The following is a 21,309-nucleotide window of genomic DNA, read 5'->3' as shown; positions in this document are numbered from 1 at the left end:
CAGAAATTCTACAGAACCTAAAGGTCAAAAGAATATAAACTATTAATTCGTTTCCTGACTCTTAACATGTAGAAGAAACCCAAATAAAGTCATTAATGATGAAGTTTTATTCATCATTAAATGATGAATAAAGTTCCTAGACTCTAGCAGATGGTAAACAGTAGGTAGGTACTCACAAGCCTTCCCTGAAGCCATCAATCAGTGCTTGGAAGAGAGGTTTATTGTGAGGGATTGTCTGGAGAATATTCCCATCAGCAGTGACATACCCAATAGCCCACTGACCCAGACGAGTACAGCTTAGCCGGAAAATGTAACTGAGAATAGAGATAAATAGAATCTTCAATATACAGTAAGTTTATGTTAGGGTAGACAGGGACAAAAATCAAAAGGGCCATCAATAATAGATTCCAGGCCAATGACTCCAGGCCAAAAATCAAAAGACACATAAGCCCAATTCTAAAGTGGCTTGAAAGTATCGCATCATCAGATCTCAATGAGTCAATACTTCTGATAAACAGGCATCAATCTTACTGCAGAAGCACAGCCACTGAGGAACTAATAAAAAACTGTGTTTCCTCTATATTAACAAAGATCATAAGAAAATAAAATTCTGGAGAGTAAGCCTCTTTGATTCATGCCACTGACCTGCCAGGTTTGTGAATGAATTTCTGGAGCCGAGCTTTTACTTCATCGTATGTCAGGAAAGCCATATAACCAGGGTGAGTTACAGCAAGACTATTCCAGTTCCTGAGCAAAGAGGACCAGGGCTAAGGAAACAAGAGATCAGTAAGACCATTTTGTTCAAGACACAGAATCATTCTCAGAGCGACAAAGAACCTCAATTCACAATTATAAACTCACCATTTATTGTCACAAATTTTCAATTGCACAGTGAGGGAAGACAAACGTGTCTGGGCAATAAGAATTTTAAAAAGCTAAGAAGAAATGAATATATCCTTACAGGGAAAACTTAACTTTACAAAATGAAATTTAAAAAATTTTTAATCTAATAGTAGTGATGTTAAATAACAACATAAAAAATAACAGAAAAAGGCAGGGACTACATGTACAACTAAGAAGTTCCAAATAAAGGGGGTTCTGGCCAAGATGGAGGCATAGGTAGAGACACTTTGCTTCTTCACATAACCAAAAGAAGTATAACAACCAATTTAAAAAACAAAAAACAACCAGAACTGCCAGAAAATCAAACTGCATGAAAGTCTGACAATCAAGGAGTTAAAGAAGAAACATTCATTTAGACTGGTAGGAGGGGCAAGAGACAGGAGCCAGGGTGTAGAGGACACCAGACAAGGTGGCAGACTGGGTGGGTGACGTGGTAGCTGGCAGAAGATTTCCCACATTCAGAGCGGACAAGCCAGGAGGAACAACTGAGGAGTGAGACAGACAACACAACCCAGGATTTACAGTGTGGGAAACTAAAGCCTCAAAACCTCTGGCAGTAAAAACCCGTGGGGCTTGCAAAGGCGGAAAAAACTCCCAGTCTCACAGCAGAGTCCACTGCAGAGACCCACAGGGTCCTAGAACATACCCACCCACCTGGATTTCAGCACCAGAAAGGGCACAATCTGCTTCTGGGAAACGAGGGAAGTGATAGGAAGTGGGCCAAGAGCCAAACAAGTGGCATTATCCCCCCTCTGACTCTTCCACCAAATACAGTGCCACAACGCAGCAATGTGGGTTGCCCCACCCTGATAAATAAGTAAGGATTATAACAACCCTTACAACATATCAGGGGCACCAAGACAAAGAAATATGGTCCAAATGAAAGAACAGATCAAAACTCCAGAAAGAGCTAACCAATGAGGAGAGAAACACACTATCAGATGCATAGTTCAAAACACAAGTAATCAGGATGCTCACAGAAATTATTAAGTTCGATCGCAAAATGAAGGAAGAAATGAAGGCTATACAAAGTGAAATGTAGGAAAATACACAGAGAGGTGAAGGGAAGGAAACCAGGTCTCAAATCAACAATTTGGAAAAAAAGGAAGAAATAAACATCCAACTGGAACAGAATGAAGAAAAAAAGTGAGAAGCTGAGGAACCTCTAGGAAACTTGAAATGTTCCAACATCCGAATCATATGGTTCCCACAAGGAGAAGAGAAAGACCAAGAAAATGAAAACTTACTTGAAAAAATAATGAAAGAGAACTTCCCCAATATGACAAAGGAAATAGACTTCCAGGAAGTCCAGGAAGCTCAGAGTCCCAAACAACTTGGACCCAAGGAAGCACATACAAAGGCTCATCATAATTACATTACCCAAAATTAAAGATAAGGAGAGAATCTTAAAAGCAGCAAGAGAAAAGGAGACAAGTACCTACAAAGGAATTCCCAGAAGACTGTTAGCTGATTTCTCAAAAGAGACCTTGCAGGCAAAAAAGGGCTGCAAAGAAGTATTCCAAGTCATGAAAATCAAGGACCTACATCAGAGATTGCTCTATCCAGCAAAGCTCTCATTTAGAATGGAAGGGCAGATAAAGTGCTTCCCAGATAAGGTCAAGTTCAAGGAGTTTATCATCACCAAGCCCTTATTATATGAAATATTAAAGGGACTTACCTAAGAAAAAGAAGATAAAAATATGAGCATTAAAATGACAACAAACTCACATATATCAACAACTGAACCTAAAAAACTAAGCAAACAACTACAATAGGAAGAGAATCACAGAAATGGAGATCATATGAGGATTATGGGGTGGGGGGGGGAAGGGGGGAAGGTATATGGAATAAGAAGTATAACTGATAGGCACAAAATAGAGAGGGAGAGATTTAGAACAGTATAGGAAATGAAAAAGTCAAATAACTTATATGTACAACCATGGACATGAACTAATGGGGGAATGCTAGGGAGTGGGTGGGTGAAAGGCGGAGGGGGATAAAGGGGAAACAAAATTGGGGCAACTATAATAGCATTATGAATGAAATATACTTAAAAAAAGGAAGTTCCAAATAAAAGTTTATTCAAGTTGTCTCACATATATATTATTAAAAAAAGAAGAAAAAACTTCAGTTCTTCTTGAAGCATTACTACATCTCAATATTAACAGTCAAGAATTTTTTCAAAGTTATTGATTATACAATTATAGTTGTATAATAGTACCTTTTCCCCCTTTGCCCTCCCACCCAGTACCCCTCATTCTTTCCAGCAATCCCCCGACTTAGTTCACGTCCATGGGTCATGCATTTAAGTTCTTTGACTACTCCATTTCTTATAGTGTCCTTAACAACCCCATCTATTCTGTACCTATCAATCTGTACTTCTTAATCCCTACACCTTCTCCCCCCAACTGATAACCCTCCAAATAATCTCCATATTTATGATTCTCTTTCTGTTCTGCTTGTTTGCTTAGTTTCTTTTTTGTTTAGTTTGTTTTTAGTTTATTCAATTGTTGATAGTTGTGAATTTGCTGCCATTTTAATATTTATAGCTTTGATCTTCATATTTTTCTTAAATAAACCCCTTTAACATTTCATATAATAAAGGCTTGGTGATGATGAACTCCTTTAGCTTCACCTTGTCTGAGAAGCACTTTATCTACCCTACTAAGTGATAGCTTTGCTGGATAGAGCAATCTAGGTTGTAGGACCTTGCTTTTCATCACTTTGAATACTTCTTGGCAGTCCCTTCCAGCTTGCAAAGGTTCTTTTGAGAATTCAGCTGACAGTCTTATGGGAACTCCTTTGTAGGTGACTCTCTGCTTTTCTCTTGCTGCTCTGAAGATTCTCTCTTTATCTTTAACCTTTGGCATTTTAATTATGATGTGTCTTGATGTGGCCCTTTTTGCATCCATCTTGTTTGGGACTCTCTGTGCTTCCTGGAGTTGTATGTCTAATTCCTTCACCAAATAGGGACATTTTCTTTCGTTATTTTTTCAAGAACATTTCCAATTTCTGGCTCTTTCTCTTTTCCTTCTGGCACCCCTATGATGCAAATGTTGGATCGCTTGAAGTTCTTCCAGAGGCTGCTTACACTATCCTCATTTTTTGGTTTCTTTCCTCTTCTTGCCATTCTGTGTGAATGTTTTTTTCGTCTTTATGTTCCAAATCACTGATTTGATTCTGATTTTCATCCACTCCACTGTTGATTCCCTATAAATTTCTCTTTATTTCACTTAGTGTAACCTTCATTTCTGCCTGGGTCTTTTTTATGCTGTTGAATACCCAATGAGTTCCTGAGCATCCTCATAACCAGTGTTTTGAACTCTGTGTCTGATAGGTTGCTTATCTCCATTTTGTTTGGTTCTTTTTCTGGAGTTTTGTATTCTTCTTTCATTTGGACCATATTTCTTTGTCTCCTCATTTTGGCAGCCTCCCTGTGTTTGTTTCTATGTATTAGATAGAGCTGCTTTGTTTGACTCCCTGTCTTGGTAGCATGGCCTGTTGTAGAAAGGTGCATCCATAAAGTTAGAATGGGTACAGTCTTAGGTATTTGCCAGGGTGGGACAACCCATGGGACAACCCATGGGGCAACCAATGTCAACCAGGTTGATGGAGTCTCAGAAATGTTGTTGCCACTGTGTGGCTCTGTGTGGGGAGGGCTCAGAAAAGGGATAATGGCTGCTAGCTGGCCTCTAGAGTGTGGTCTGGGAGGAAACTGTCCCCCAGCATTCACTTTGATACCAGACACTTCAGTTTCTCCCCATTTGCCACTGGTGCCCTTCCAGCTGGTGTCCAGAGGGAGTGAGTCTGTGTAAGTTCTAAGTCTATTGCAGGCCTTTTAAGAGGAAACGCCTGAAAATCCTGCAGTTTCTTTCTCCATCCCAACCCCCATTGGATTTTACAGCCTGAAGTTATGGGGAGTTATTCTCCTGGCACTGGAACCTTGGGCTGGGTGGTCTGGTGTAGGTCTGGGATCCCTCGCTACCAGCCTATTTCTCCCAATTTTTATCCGCCACACATGGATATGGGACTGCCCGTTCCATTTCTCTGCATCTTCACAACTGTACCTCTCCTAGCAAATCTTGATGAGTATGACTTCTTTAATTCCTTGGCTGTTGGACTTCCATATAGCTCAACTGTCTGACAATTCTGTGTGATAGCTGTTTTGTAGTTTATTGTAACTTTTGCTGAGGTTGTTCAAGGAGGCAAGCCATGTTTACCTACACCTCCATCTTGACTGGAAGTCAAAAATTTCAATATAATAGAAGAAAAGTTGGAAACATACATATTGTCCAATGACAGAACTAATTAAATATATCATATTACAGTAACACACAGCATGATGATGTTTTTGGTCAATGACTGAGCTCATATACCATGGTAGTCCCATTAAGATTATAATGGAGCTAAAAAAAAACTATCACTAATGTCATAGCCACCATAGCATTGTAGTGTAATACGTTATGTGTATGTAGTGATACTGGTGTAAACAAATCTACTGTGCTGCCAGTGAAATAAAAGTATACACACACAATTATAACTGGACACAATACTTGCTAATGATAATAAATGACTACATTAGTGATTTACATATTTATTACACAATACTTTTTATTGTTACTTTAAGTATACTCTTTTTATTTATCAAAAGTTTGCTGTAAAACAGTATGCCTTGTAGGACTTCCAGCCAAGATGGAGGCGTAGGTAGACACACTGTGCCTCCTTCCACAACCAAAAGAAGGACAACAACAATTTAAAAACAAAAAAATAATCAGAACTGACAGAATGTCGAACTGTCTGGAAGTCTGACTACCAAGGAGTTAAAGAAGACACATTCATCCAGACTGGTAGGAGAGGCAGAGTTGGGCAGCCTGGGCGAAGACTCTGGGCACAGAGGTGGGGCAGATGACAGAACAGGCGGTCCCACATTCACGCACAGATAAACTAGGCGAAACTGACTGCACAACCCAGGGTCCCAGCTTGGGGAAATAAAACCTCAAACTCAAACCACTGACTGAAAACACCTATGGGGGCTGAGGTGCCGGGAGAAACTCCCAGCCTCACAGGAGAGTTCGTTGGAGAGACCCACAAGGTCCTAGAACGTTCACAAGCCAACCCACACGGTAATCAGCACCAGAAGAGCCCAATTTGCTTGTGAGAAGCAGGGGAACTGACTGAAATCTGCCAGAGAGCGGGGCAAGTGCCATTGTTCCCTCTCGGATCCCTGCCTCACATACAGCATCACAATCCAGCCACATGGGTGACCCCACCCAGGTGAATACCTAAGGCTCCACCCCTCACTACCTAACAGGTGCATCAAGACAAAAAAAATGGCCCAAACGAAAGAACAGATTAAAGCTCCAGAAAAAATACAACTAAGTGATGAAGAGGCAGCCAATCTATCAGATGCACAATTCAAAACACTGGTAATCAGGATGTTCACAGAACTGGCTGATTTGGTTGCAAATTAGATGAAAAAATGAAGGCTACACAAAGTGAAATAAAGGAAAATGTACAAGGAACCAATAATGATGGGAAGGATAATGGGACTCAAATCAACGATTTGGACCAGAAAGAAGAAAGAAACATCCAATCAGAAAAAAATGAAGAAACAAGAATTCAAAAAAAAAAAAAATGAGGAGAGGCTTAGAAACCTCCAGGACATCTTTAAACGTTCCAATATCCGAATTACAGGGGTAACAGAAGGGGAAGAGGAAGAGCAACGTGTGGAAAAGTTATCTGAACAAGTAATAAAGGAGAACTTCCCCATTCTGGCAAAGGAAATAGACTTCCAGGAAGTCCAGGAAGCTCAGAAAGTCCCAAAGAAGTTGGACCCAAGGAGGAACACACCAAGGCACATCATAATTACATTACCCAAGATTAAAATGAAGGAGAAATTCCTAGAAGCAGCAAACGATAAGGAGAGTTACCTACAAAGGAGTTCCCATCAGACTGTCAACTGATTTCTCAAAAGAGACCTTACAGGCAAGAAGGAGCTGGAAAGAAGTATTCCAAGTCATGAAAGGCAAGGACCTACATCCCAGATTCCTCTATCCAGCAAAGCTTTCATTTAGAATGGAAGGGCAGATAAAGTGCTTCTCAGATAAGGTCAAGTTCAAGGAGTTCATCATCACCAAGCCCTTATTATATGAAATGTTAATGGGACTTATCTAAGAAAAAGAAGATAAAAAATATGTACAGTAAAATGACAGCAAATTCACAATTATAAACAACCACACCTGAAACAAAAACAAAAACAAATTAAGCAAACAACTAGGACAGGAACAGAAGCACAGAAATGGAGATCACAAGGAGGGTTATCAACAGGGGAGTGGGAGGAGAAGGGGAAAAGGTAGAGAATAAGTCGCATAGATGGTAGGTAGAAAATAGACGGGGTGCGGGGGGAGTAATATAGAAGTCAAAGAACTTATATGTGTGACAAATGGACATGAACTAAAGGGGGGCAATGTGGGTGAGAGAAGGTGTGCAGGGTAGAGGGGAATGAGGGGGGGATAATGGAACAACTGTAATAGCATAATCTATAAAATACATTAAAAAACAAAACAAAACAGCATGCCTTGTCATGCCAGCAGCAGCTTCATATAGCTTGTGTTTACCACATAATGTTGAGTATATCCTTTTCTTTTGTACTTGATGTAGTCTCATATTATTTATAAATTTAATGTAGCCTACGTGTACAATGTTTATAGTCTACAGAAGTGTATAGTAATGTCCTAGGCCTTTATATGTTCATTCACCACTCACTCAATGACTCACCAGAGCAACTTCCAATCCTGCAAGCTCCATTCACAGTAATTGACCCATAAAGATGTACCATTTTCTATCCTTTATACTATATTTTTCCTGTACCTTTTCTGTTTAGATACACAAACACTTAACACTGTGTTACAACTACCTAGTGTATTCAGTACAATAACATACTATAAAAGTCTGTAACCTAGGAGCAATAGACTACCATATGTATAGAGGTATTTAAGCTGTACCATCTAGGTTTGTGTAAGTGCACTCTATGGTGTTTGTGCAAAAATGAAACTAGCTAACAATGCATTTCTCAGAAAAAAAATCCCTGTTGTTATGTAGCACATGACTGTATGCCCATTTTCTGGACATTCTACAATCATTAAAATGATGCAGAATAATATTACTAACAAAGAAAGATTATAAATGTGAGGGGAAGAAAGCAGATTATATAGTTATTATTTTTACCCAAAAATACTGCATGTGCATATACATATCTATATAGAAATATGAAATACAAGGCAGTTCTACTCTTTTTGTTTATAGTTTCTAAAATTAAAACAATTTTATGATAGGAAAAATCCCAAATATTAACTTTTAAAGCTTCCTCTTCAGAAAAGCAGCAATAACTACTTTAACCAACTTTTTAGTATCCTACCTGAAAGAGTCGTGTAAAGATGTCAAATTCAAAAACTGAAATGTAATCATTGCAGGTCAGATCAATTGTGGATTTCAGAGCCATGGCCTCCAGCCCAGAACTGATGGGATGTACTTCATGAAGGGCCTGTCGGAAGCTCTTCCAAGGGACTACTGTCCTGGGATAAGGTGGATGGGTTAAGAAGGCACAGAGTGAGAAACAGGTAATTCTGGTCATTGCTATACTCAAGGAAAAGAAAGCCACATTAAGCTCTCACAATCAATTTCAGTGCTCTTAAGGAATCTGAGCTATATTTTGGATTGAGAACAGAAAGGAAGTAAATGATGTATTTCTTAACTTCCCAGTGAGTAAATTAATAGAGAAGTCTTTTTCCACTGTTCTTTGGCATAATGTCACAAATTAATCTCCTTTCTCATCTTTCTTCAGTCACTTGTTCTAATAGAGAAGTACAGAAAGAGAAATGAGAGTACTCTTTTTCTATAATAAATGTGATCTATGGGCCAGTCCTTTACTAACTGAAAGCCTATGTATAAATTAATTTTTTAAAACCATGTAAAATATTGTAAGTTCTTTGGGGAACCCACACCATCAAGGACTAGACAAGAGGAAATAGGCTTAAGGTACAGGAAGAAGAGTTCTGATGCAGGTGAGGAAGAAATTACTGAACATAAACCCCCCATAAGGCTAGCAAGAGATATTATGGGATTTCTCTTTCTTAAGATCTTTAAAACAAATAAAGTCTTTGAAAAGCTTATATAGTCCCTTGTCTGAAAATCAAGTAGTGTTTTGAACTCTTTTCTAATGTTGTTATTCAGTTAAAGGAACAAAGTTAAACTTACATCTTCTTCAACTAGGTTTTCTAAATTCCTAATTATTCTATATTTTATATGTAAACCTAATTTAAAAAATAAATAAAGGTAGCATTTAAAGAGATATGTTAGGATCTATATATTCAACTGAAAAATTATACATTGTTTTTTCTTTTTCACCTCTATGATTCAAAATTTCAGATACAAATGCACTGGTGGTGTGGCTCAGTGGATTGAGTGCCAGCCTACGAACCAAAAGGTTGCCAGTTCAATTCCTAGTCAGGGCACATGCCTGGGTTGTGGGCTGGATCCCCAGTTGGGGGTACAGGGGAAGCAACCCATGGATGGCGTCTCTCACACATCAACACTTCTCCCCCTCTCTTTTTCCCTCACTCCTCCTCTCTATAAAAATAAATAAATAAAATCTTTAAAAATAAAAATATAAAAAACATTTTCAGATAGAGCTCTGCAGATGGCTCAGTTAGTTGGAATGTTATCCCGTGCACCAAAATGTTGTAGAATCGATCCCCTGTCAGGACATATGCCTAAGATGGAGGGTTCAGTCCCCAATCAAGGCATGTATGGGATGCACTGATTGTTTCTCTCTCTCCTCTTCTCCCCCACCTCTCTCTCTAATATCAATGAACATATCCTTAGGTGATGATTTTTTAAAATTTTCAGATATGTCAGAACATTTATATTAATATGTATAAAAATATAAGCTTGACTCATGAAACTGGCTACAGAATTTAAAACTTCTGTATTTCAAAAGACAACATAACAAAGTGAAAAGACAAGCCATAGACTAGGAGAATATATTTGTAATGTAACAGAGAATTAATACCTTACGACATGAAAAAAAAACAACTCAATAGCAAAATGGAAGTCAGGAAGAGCAATAGGCAAGTCAGAAGGAGAATCCTGACTAGGCATAAATGTGAAAAGATGTACCATCTCCCACGTCATATAAAGCAAAATATGGTATCAATTTCTATTACCAGTGTTAGCCAAATTGCAAAGCTACTGGAACTCAAGCGTTCTACTTATAGGAACATAAACTAGTACAACTACTTTGGACAGCAATTTGACAAAGCAGAAAATGTGAAACCCTCTGACTCAGCAATTCCTCTCCTAGGTATGTGAATAAGGAGAAACTCTTGCATATGAAGGCAAATAACAGTTTTGTTCACTGCAGCAGTGCTTGCAATAGCAAATAATTTGAAATATGAATGTCAATTAAAACTACAGTGGATAGGGAAAGGAAGAGAAGACTGTTCAAAGAGCATAGGTTTCAGCTGAATCTGCAAAGGCTTATTTCATTTTTTTAAAAAAAGATTTTATTTATTTATTTTAGACAGAGGGTTAGGAGGGAGAAAGAGCAGGAAACATCAATGTGTGGTTGCTTCCCAAGCTCCCCCTACTGGGGACCTCCCCTGCAACCCAGGCACATGCCCTGACTGGGAATCAAACCAGTGACCCTTTGGTTCACAGGATGGCACTCAATCAATCTACTGAGCCCCACCAGCCAGGGCAGGCCTATTTCTTTCAAAAAAGAAAAAGGTAAAAAAGGAGTTTATGTTTATCAAATCTGAATAATATTTACACACACAGTCATTATTTTACTCTGTTTTCCCATGTTTTAAATTTCATTAATAAAAAACTAAACTCATCCCTGGCTGGTGTGGCTCAGTAGACTGAGTGCCAGCCTGCAAACCAGCGAGTTGCCAGTTCAATTTTCATGCCTGGGTTGTTCACCTTGGCATGTTCACCCCAGGTCATGTTCACCCTGACTCAATCTTAGCAGTCCAGTCTCTACTAAAGTTTTACCTCTTCAGAGGTGATCTAGAGTAACTCCCTGCTCCCCAGCCCCTCCCAGTGACACCTCCCCATACATTTACTTCATGACAACTACTAAGATTCAAATAAGCTTTATATATTTTTGTTTATTTGTTACTGCCTACCACTTCTATTTCATTCCCTACAGAACCCTCAGTTCCTAGAACAATTCTTACCAACTATTAAGTACTCAATATACATTTGTTAAAAGAATTCCTCTAAATCTAAATTCCACTGGATCATCCATCAGCCATCTATCTGCCTGTCAACCAGTTTGCAATACTTAGGTGCAAAATTGTGTGCAGATGGGTGCATTAATGTGATAGTAAGACATATGGGGAGTGGGATGATGGGGATGCAGAAAAATCTAAAAACATGTCCCTATTTGCAGAAAGGGGAGTTCTACCAGCTTGGTACATGCATGGCACATGCCTGGGCTGTGGGCCAGGTGCATATGCTTGGGTTGTGGGCCAGGTCCCCTATTGAGGGCGTACAAGAGGCAACCACACATTGATGTTTCTCTCCCTCTCTTTCTCCCTCCCTTCCCCTCTCTCTAAAAATAAATAAATAAAATCTTAAAAAAAAAAAACTAAACTCACAATATAAGCTTTAGTTCTTCATAATTCAAATTCATTGTTTTGAGTCACTTACTTTTCCCCAAAAGCTTTCCTCCAAAATTCTGCAGCATCTGCTTTAGTAATTCGAAATGTGTCTCCTTGAAAGAGTCCACTTGGAAAGATTCCTTTTAGTTCTGCCAGCATGTGGCTGAAGATCAGGGACAATTTGGTTAAGTTTCGCCTACAAATAATCATAAATGCAAAAATTAAATAAATACATAAAATTATTTGTCTTCACTGTATTCAATTCACCAGGTACATAATATTATGAACATTAAAATACATATATAAAAACTCTCTTTGGCCCTGCCTGGGTGCTCAGTTGGTTGGAGCAGCATCCCATACACCAAGAAGTTGTGGGTTCAATCCCTGGTTGGGGTGCATATGGGAGGCCATCAATCAATGTTTCTCTTCTCTTCTCTCTCTCCTCCCCTCTCTAAAAGTAATGAAAACATCACATCTGTGTGTGAGGTTTTTTTTAAGTCGTCTTCAAATATACTTTCAGGTCCATTACTATCAAAGATACATAAATCTAGGGAAGAAGGGAAGGAATGTGCTATTGACAGTATCAATACAGTTGAACCTTGAACAACATGGGTTTAAACTGTGTATGTCCATATATATGCAGACTTTTTTCAATAAATACATATGGGACAGTAAATGTATTTTCTCTTCCTCATGATTTTAACATTTTTTCTCTAGCTTTCTTTAAGGACACAGAATATAATATATATAACATAAAACCTGTGTTAATCAAATGGTTTTTAAAAATATTTATTGATTTTAGAAAGAGAGAAGAAAGGAGAGGAGAGAGAAACATTGATTTGTTGTTCCACTTATCTATGCATTCATTGGTTGATTCTTTTATGTGCCCTGATCGGGGATCAAACCTGCAACCTTGGCACATAAGGATGACACTCTAACCAACTGAGCTACCTGACCAGGGCCTGTGTTCATCAACTGATTATGTTATCAGTAAGGCTTTCAACAGTAGGCTATTAGTACTTCAGTCTTGGGACAAAGTCATACATGGAATTTTGACTGTGGGGGTGGGGGAGCTCCTAGGCACCTCTAACACCTGCATTTTTCAAGGGTCAGCTATACTCTATGATATTGTTATCTTTGTTCAAAGGAAGGCTTTAGAAATTGTTTTTGCCCTAATACTATATTTAAAAAGTAAGTATAACAGCATAAACACTACTGAATCCACTAGGTCATTTTCTATTCCCTCCATTCAAATAGATGATGCATACTAAATAAGAAAAAAAAATTTTGACAGTAATATATTTTAAGGCTTTGAATCTTAAAATGAATCAGGCCTGCCCTGGCTGGTGTGGCTTAGTGGGTTGGGTGCTGGCCTGAGAACCAGAGAGTCACATGTTCGATTCTCAGTCGGGGTACATGCCTGGGTTGCAGGCCAGGTCCCCAGTAGGAGGCACCTGAGAGCCAACAACACATTGATGTTTCTCTCTCTCCCTCCCTTCCCCTCTCTAAAAATAAAGAAATATTATTTTAAAACAAATTAATCAGGCCCAATAACTCTGAGCATGAAGTAACAAATTTACTTTTGGGGGATGACATGTAAGAGTATTCAACAAATAAGTATAAGAACTTATACACTGCTATAACCACTCAAAGAGAAAGGAAATGTTAGAAAAGCAAAATGTATTATTTCCTGCTTTACTTAAGCTATTCTGGATAATAAAAATATTATATAACTTACACAAATTAAAACTATCAATAAAAAGGATTATTTAAATATCCAGACCTAAACAAGCTTCAGATTTCCGGCCAAGATGGAGGCATAGATAGACACACTGTGCCTCCTCGCACTACCAAGATAGGGACAACAACAATTTAGAAACAGAGTAACAACCAGAACTGACAGAAAATTGAACTCTATGGAAGTCGGACAACAAAGAAGTTAAAATAGACACGTTCATCCAGACCGGTAGGAGGGGTGGAGTCCGACAGCCAGGTGCTGGTCGAAGCTCGGAGAGCAAAGAACATTGGGACTGGGCGCGCAAGACCGCAGCAGCTGGCAGACCCCAGCCAAGGGGTGGCAACTGGCAGATCCAGCAAGGCAGCGATTCTGAAGCAAGGCACTGCATGCAACCCAGGATCCCAGCTCTGGGAAATAGAGCCTCGGGGCACTGATTGAAAACACCTGTGGGGATTGAGGCACAGGGAGAGACTCCCAGCCTCACAGGAGAGGTCCTTGGAAAGTCCCACGGGGTGCACAAGCCACCCCACATGGGAACGGGCACCAGAGGTGCCCAGTTTGCTCGGGGGAAGCAGCGGAAGGGACTGAGGTCCGATGGAGAGTGGAGCAAGTGCCACTGTTCCCTCTCGGACCCCACCCCCACATACAGCGTCACAACCCAGCAACTGGGGTGCCCCGCCCTGGTGGACACCTACGGCTCCACACCTCATACATAACAGGCACGACAAGACCAAAGGGGAAAAAAAAGATGGCTCAAACAGAATTGAAAGCCCCAGAGCCAGTACTTTTAAGTGACCAAGATATAGCCAACCTATCAGAGGCACAGTTCAAAGCAGTGGATATCAGGATGCTCAAAGAATTGGTTGATTTTGGTCACAAATTAGATAAACAAATGAAGGCTACAATAAATGAAATGAAGAAAAATGCACAGGGAACCAACAGCAATGGAATGAAAGCTGGGTCTCACATCAATGGAGTGGACCACAAGGAAGAAAAAAACATACAATCAGAAAAGAATGAAGAAATACAAATTCAAAAACCTGAAGAGAGGCTTAGGAACCTCCAGGACATCTTTAAATGTTCCAACATCTGAATTATAGGGGTACCAGAAGGAGAAGAGAAACAGCAGCAAGTGGAAAACTTATATGAACAAATAATAAAGGAGAACTTCCCCATTCTGGCAAAGGAAATAGACTTCCAGGAAGTCCAGGAAGCTGCTCAGAAAGTCCCAAAGAAGTTGGACCCAAGGAGGAACACACCAAGGCACATCATAATTACATTACCCAGAATTAAAATGAAGGAGAGAATCCTAGAAGCAGCAAGAGATAAGGAGACAGTTACCTACAAAGGAGTTCCCATCAGACTGTCAACTGATTTCTCAAAAGAGACCTTACAGGCATGAAGGAGCTGAAAAGAAGTATTCCAAGTCATGAAAGGCAAGGACCTACATCCCAGATTGCTCTATGCAGCAAAGCTTTCATTTAGAATGGAAGGGTAGACAAAGTGCTTCTCAGATAAGGTCAAGTTCAAGGAGTTCATCATCACCAAGCCCTTATTATATGAAATGTTAATGGGACCTATCTAAGAAAAAGAAGATAAAAAATATGTACAGTAAAATGACAGCAAACTCACAATTATTAACAACCACACCTAAAACAAAAACAAAACCAAACTAAGCAAACAACTAGAACAGGAACAGAAGCACAGAAATGGAGATCACGTGGAGGGTTATCAACAGGGGAGTGGAAGGAGGAGAGAGGAGGAAAACGTACAGAGAATAAGTAGTAGATGGTAGGTAGGAAATAGACAGGTGGAGGGCAAGAATAGTATGGGAAAGGTAGAAGCTAAAGAACTTATGACACATGGACTTGAACTAAAGCGGGGGAATGTGGGTTGGAGAGGGTGTGCAGGGTGGAGAGGAATGAAGGGGGGTAATGGGACAACTGTAAGAGCATAATCAATAAAATATATTAAAAAAAAATCCAGACCTAACAAATATTTTCACTAAATCAGATTTTACCAAAATAATTCCTGCTTCTTTCCAAAAATGAAATGTTAACTTCCAAACTATGTAAAAATTTCTACATAAGTGCATGTGCTACTACTCTAACCATTAGTTAACTTTATTCTAATAACCTCTATTTAATGGGTGTGATTATAAAGATGCCATGCAGTATCAATTTAACACATCAGATAATCTCTCTACTTTTAGGTACGTCTTTTAAAGCAGGTTACCTTTATCTTTAATGATAATGTCAAAGAAAACAAGATATAAATGCTTTAGATTATACTTGTTTATTTTCCTTTACCTCAATAATTAGTATTTGTGTATTCAAAAGCCTACTCTTGTCATGCAAGTGGAGTATAAAATTTCAAGAAAATTCTTGATCAAATTTGATTGACTGAAAAAAATATTTCTGGTATAGATTTTTCTTTGTTTGTGCTATACTGGAGGGTCACCATCAGTCCCACCTTTGTCTTTCCTGGATAAAATGCTGCACCAAAGTATCCAATTCTCTCTAGCCTGACTCTTCTGCAAAATGCTGCTGAAATCTTTCAATTGAGAATACCAACAAATCAGCTTCAGTGTTTTGATATTTGTCTTCCTGTACTTGTTGCAAGTTATTTTCTTTCTAGTTTCCTATTTGTTTTCTGAAAGCACCTATAAAAATGATAAAGGTTGATATTCCTTGAAGATAGCCTTTAAATAATTTATGTTCTAAACAGCTCAAATACCAGCACTTATGTAATGCCTAAATTCCATTGTTTTCCTTCTTGCACTTTGAGATCCTTCAATTTTTGCTGATTAGAATTTTTACTATTTCAAAAAGAAAATGAAAAAAGATCAAGAATTATCACAGAGGAATTCTGAATCAGGTAATTTGGTAGTAAATCTTCAAAGCACAAATTATTTCCAAAGATTTTACTTAGTATTCCAGCAGGACACCAGACTGCATGTTATATTAATATTGAGGCACAGTGCACTGAGCCTCAATATTAATATAACATTCTGCCAAATATTAATTCTTAAAAGATATGCATGCAAGAGTCCATTAATCCCTTAAGATACGCTCAACTGTCAGAACCTACTACATGTAAAAAACTATGCTAAACAGTAAGTTCAGCAAAATAATGTACGATATGACAGAAAAAATACATATCACCACTCCCAACATTACATCAGAGTTCTTTCTGGAAGAAACAGGTTTGAATCTTACTTCTTCCTTAAAGCATCTTTCCTTGGTTTCTCCAATATTGTCCCCTTCCTGGGTTCTACTTGCTTTTGTTCTTCTGTTGGCTTTTCTTCCTATTCTCTTAATAGAGCTATTTCCCAAGAATTTGCTATTTTCCTTTGTTTTCCCATTACCCTCTGATCCTTCCTTTGCAATCTCAAGGCTTTAAAAACAACTTTGCAAACAATTCCCAAATCTCAGGCCTTGGTAGCCTTCCATCTGCCTACCACATTTCTCCATTCAAATGCTAGCCACCTCAAGCCAATATGTTCAAAATTAATCTTCCTTTTCAAATGTACTTTCTTTATGTTCTCTATTTCCATATTTAATGACAACAACATCTTACTTTCCACAAGTTCAAAACCTTGGACCCATTTTGACTTCTTACATTTTCCTTATTCCCCGTATCTGATTTATTTGTCAATTTGCTGACCATTTGTTGTCAGTCCTACCTGAATTACATTATTATTCTAACATACACTCCTCGCTACCTTTACCTACCAACTCTGTAATTCAAACTTCAATCTCTCACTGTGGATGTCCAACCATACCATATATAACTGCCTTTTAGGGAGGGGAAAAAACAATTTCCACCATGTCAACAAGACAAAATCCAAATTCAGCTTTGATTTTAAGACTTTCCACTGACCTGGATCTAACCTACCTTTCTAACTAATTTCTTAGTTATTTACTATTATATTGCAGAAAAATTGAATACCTTATCTTTTCTTATATGTACTACTACTATATGTATTCGCTTTCCTGCCTCTGAGCTTCTGCTTATCTGTATCCCTAGTCAGAAATAAGACCCAGCTTAAATGTCATCTCTTAAGAGGTCAGCTAGAAGTAATAAATCTATAAAATATCCCCAGCTTTTTCACTAAGGTTCTCTTAGTCATCTGAATCCATCCTATACTATAGTTATATGTGCACACAGAGCTGAGTCCATTTCAGATGTGTATGTGTTTATATCCCTTGAGCATCTGGCACAATTTCTAGCCTTCATTATACCAGAAAACAACTGAATGCCTACTAGGTGCTAGGCAGTAGGGATGGATACAATGAACAAAACAATGGTTCCTACTATCACTGTATTTAAATCCCCATGGGAGGTATCAGGTGGTGGGGAAAAAGTGCTTTGAAGAAATACAAGGTAGGGTGTGAGAGCAGGTCATGGAGGGTTGCTGTTTCAGAGGGTGGCCTTAGGAACTTCTCTGAGTGTTAATTTTTTTTAAGGCAAGTCTCAAGTAAAAAGACAGGAAGTGAATCTTGGAATGTTTAGCCCTATCAGCATCTTTAAGTCTTCAAATAGTTCTCCAATGAGAACCTACCAAGTATCCAGCACTCTGTTGGACCAGAGATAAAATACACATACACAATGGACAGAAAGTTTTCTTAATTTGTGAAGTAAGCCACAAAAAGGGAAAGTTACTAACCATGGGATATAATGGCACCAGGTACCCAAGAGTAGTTCAAAGTGCTGACTGAAATAGTTACTAAAAATCAATTGAAGACACTTTCTTACTCCAGAATGCATCCCCTCCAAAAGCCAGCTTACATTTCTTAAAACCAACAGAGATGTGCATCATAAGCATCACATTTCTTAAAAAGAAATAAAGAATTTATAAAAGCCCATTGGTCAGAGCATTTTGTAACTGCTGAGCTGAAATTCTGTTCAATAACATTTTAAGGCCTTAGGTTTACTTATGGTTCAGTGTCTACAGTGGATAGTGCAGAGTTTAATCAGCAGTCTAAAATGTATACTTAGAACAATAAGGCATAATGGATATTTGGGCTTATTACAGGGTAATCAATGCTTTTCAAAATTCTCTCAGCAGTTATTTCATTTCATACAATATGTTCTAACAACTCTCCAAAGATCCACAAAGGCACACACTTGTTAAATGTTTTGTAAATGCCCTGAAGAGAAAACATTTCTTTCCTAATTTCCAGTAGGACATAGTACAAATTTTTCTTTAACTCAGTATTTGAGGGAGGTCATTTTACTACCTTTAAGGCTAACTACCTACCTATATCTAAGCAATTGCAAAATCTACTCTAGCTTTCACCTTCCTCTTCTCTTCTCTCACAACTTCCCCATAATCAAATGCTGATTCTGTATGTGTCAATTTTTTTTAAGTTCAAGAATGGGGTCAGTTCTTTTCCCCTAACCTCTAAAAGTGATGGGAACAAGGAAATTAAGAACTAAATTTAACCTTAATAGACAAGAACCACATTGTAGCTAAAAAGAAATGATAAAAGAGACAAAGTACAGTTAAAGCAAACATCCCGTGTCTAGCAGACGCTCTCCCTGGGTAGGCTAGATAAGCAGTGCTTTGTAGTTTTTAATGAGAAAATAGAAAACTAGCTAGCTAGAGCCAGGAGATTACTAGGTTAATGAACAAACATCCTGCCTTCCCACCTTATGAAAGAATGCTTGGTTTGAAATTCCCGCGTGCGGTCTTTGTAAGCGAATTACTAACTGCCACGTCTGCTTCTGTATAACGCTTGCTTGCCCGCCCATATATAAGAACGTAGTTGTAAGCGCTCGGTGCGGCTCTCGTTTGCAGCTCCTTGCGGGCACTGTGTCGCTGGACACTTTGAGAGTTCGCCCCTGCGCAGGTTAAACTTGGCCAATAAAGTAACATCTTTGATACCCTGAAAGTCTCCGATATTTGTTCTCGAGTTTGCTGGATGCTACAAAAAGGTCCTACTCTAAAAGTCAATATATCTCAGGCCTAAAATAATGGCATAAATTTTTCTGAGTACAACTTCAGCTAATAAGGGACTAAGATCTTTATGTCACCAATACATAAATATATTGCAAATTAAATAAGCTATTATAACTCCAGTTTTAGCTTCAAAAGTAGAAAAATAAATATCACCTGATAGGAATCACAATCACCATTTCTATATATCAAGCAAGAAAGTGTTGGAATGTACCCTTTATAAGAATAACAGATAAACCAAAAACTCAAATGATGCCAATCCATGCACTTACTACTATACGAAATACCAGAAAACAAGCTATCTTGTAACTTTTGGCCACAGAGTACTTTACAGAGAAAGAGGAAATGAAAAAAAGAACACAGTATGAGGAGATAAGTTAATTCTTAATATTAAAGTGTATTTATTCATTTTTAACACAAGTATTGACAGTAGTATTGTAGGAGGGTATAGCCAGAGGGTCCCCAAAAGAAGGATTTGTAATGGGGTTCAAAACTCAAGGTGTCCAGGAAATATTAGAAAGATATATAGGATGTCCTCACCCCCAAGGTGAGTTGGGGAAAGGGACACATGGAGCAAGGCCATTCACAGCTGTTTTGCATAGCAACTAACCTTTGCAGCTAACCTCTGGCGTGGTCATTTAACATATCTATAACCTTTAACTGGTTGCATAGATGTGTTAAATAGCTGTGGCCATGCTCTGAGCCAGGGGGATGGAAGGAACTTCCCCCCAAGATGTAACTGGGAGGCAACTACCCCTAGTTACACCACCTGCATGAGAACTTGCAGATGACTGGCTCCACGACATGGGGCTGCCCCTGCACAGACTCATGGATGGAGCCCAGTAAAGCTGGAAGGATACTGAAACCCAGACTCGGCAGCCATTGAAGAGAAGCACGCGGCTGCAGCCATTTAAGGAGGACCACGCACTTTTGGCACAGGGGGACCCTCCCCACCCCCACAGCCATGAGAAGAATCACTACAAGGCTTTAGCTGGAAATCCGGGCAACACAGCTGATGGTGCTGGGAACCAAGGAAGGCCTACCAGCCAAGCACGGATTACTGGGAAGAACCTCGAGCTGCTTGAGCCATGGACTTCCATTTCTTTCCCTGAGATACAGTACCCCAGACTGGGCAAAGAGGGGAAGGAAGGACTGTGTGTGTTTGTGGGTGTTTCGAGGGACTTTGGGATTTTGATGAAGACATTAAGTCATTACTTTTAGCCTGTATAACTTAAATAAATAACTCCTTTTCACCAATCTTTAACATGGAGAGCTATAATTCTCTGGTGAAGGGAAAGGTAAACCTAGTACAGGGTAACCCCAGGAGAAACAGGGATCAATTCAGTAGCATTGTGGGACCCTCTTCCCTGGTGGCCAATCGGGGAGGATCATGGGAGACCACATGTGCAGTAGCTTTAAAGTAATACAACTACTTGTACATGCTCAGTAAAAGCCCACCAAAACTAGCCAGGAAGGATCTGCCCTATAAGAATAGAGTCCCTCCAGCCCATGAGGTCAATCTCTGCTTGGAGTTGGCCTGCTCCCATGTTCTCTTGTATAAACTCTGGGTGTTCGGTTCAGTTCTTTGTCCCGATCACTAAGAACCTGGTTACCTGTGCCCACCTGAGACAGTATCACTCTTTTTTTGTTGTTTTAATGAGAATCCCTTAGAAATAAATACAGTAACAGTTTTAAGAAGAAATTATTAAGAGACTGGGGTCTTCTAGAAAAAAAAAAAATGACCTACAATACAATTAGTCCAAGGTATTCATAAAGATGTTCTCACTTAGGGGTTTTTTTTTTAACTCCATTTTGATAGTTAGAGATAAATTATATGATTGACAAGCATGCTTTTTAATTCCTTCTACAAAGGAGTACCTGAAAACATATACATATGATAATAGTTAAGAGGACTAGAGATCTAAAATGTATGTCCTGATCTCCTATTAACTTATTGTGTCCTTGGGCAGTTATTTACCCTCTCTGGGTGTCTCTTGCCACAGAAGTAATATAAGGAAAATGGAGTCAGTTGCTCTTAAAGA

At 38.9% G+C, this 21,309-nt stretch overlaps 1 protein-coding gene across 1 annotated transcript in view; it reads right to left on the bottom strand.

Annotated features, from left to right (window-relative positions):
* Positions 1 to 21,309, bottom strand: part of CBL (Cbl proto-oncogene) — a 115,784-nt gene that overhangs the window by 27,406 nt on the left and 67,069 nt on the right. Inside the window, exons 3-6 of the mRNA XM_045838929.1 lie at positions 11,617 to 11,763; positions 8,321 to 8,477; positions 646 to 767; positions 177 to 314 (exon numbers count right to left, since the gene is read on the bottom strand). Coding sequence (XP_045694885.1) covers positions 177 to 314; positions 646 to 767; positions 8,321 to 8,477; positions 11,617 to 11,763 — 564 coding nt within the window. The remainder of the gene's footprint in view (positions 1 to 176; positions 315 to 645; positions 768 to 8,320; positions 8,478 to 11,616; positions 11,764 to 21,309) is intronic.

Source organism: Phyllostomus hastatus, unplaced genomic scaffold (assembly GCF_019186645.2).
Source record: "Phyllostomus hastatus isolate PE091 unplaced genomic scaffold, TTU_PhHast_1.1 phas_contig_113, whole genome shotgun sequence".
In the NCBI taxonomy this organism is placed as follows: Eukaryota; Metazoa; Chordata; class Mammalia; order Chiroptera; family Phyllostomidae; genus Phyllostomus; species Phyllostomus hastatus.
This window is presented reverse-complemented; position numbering and strand designations above follow the sequence as displayed.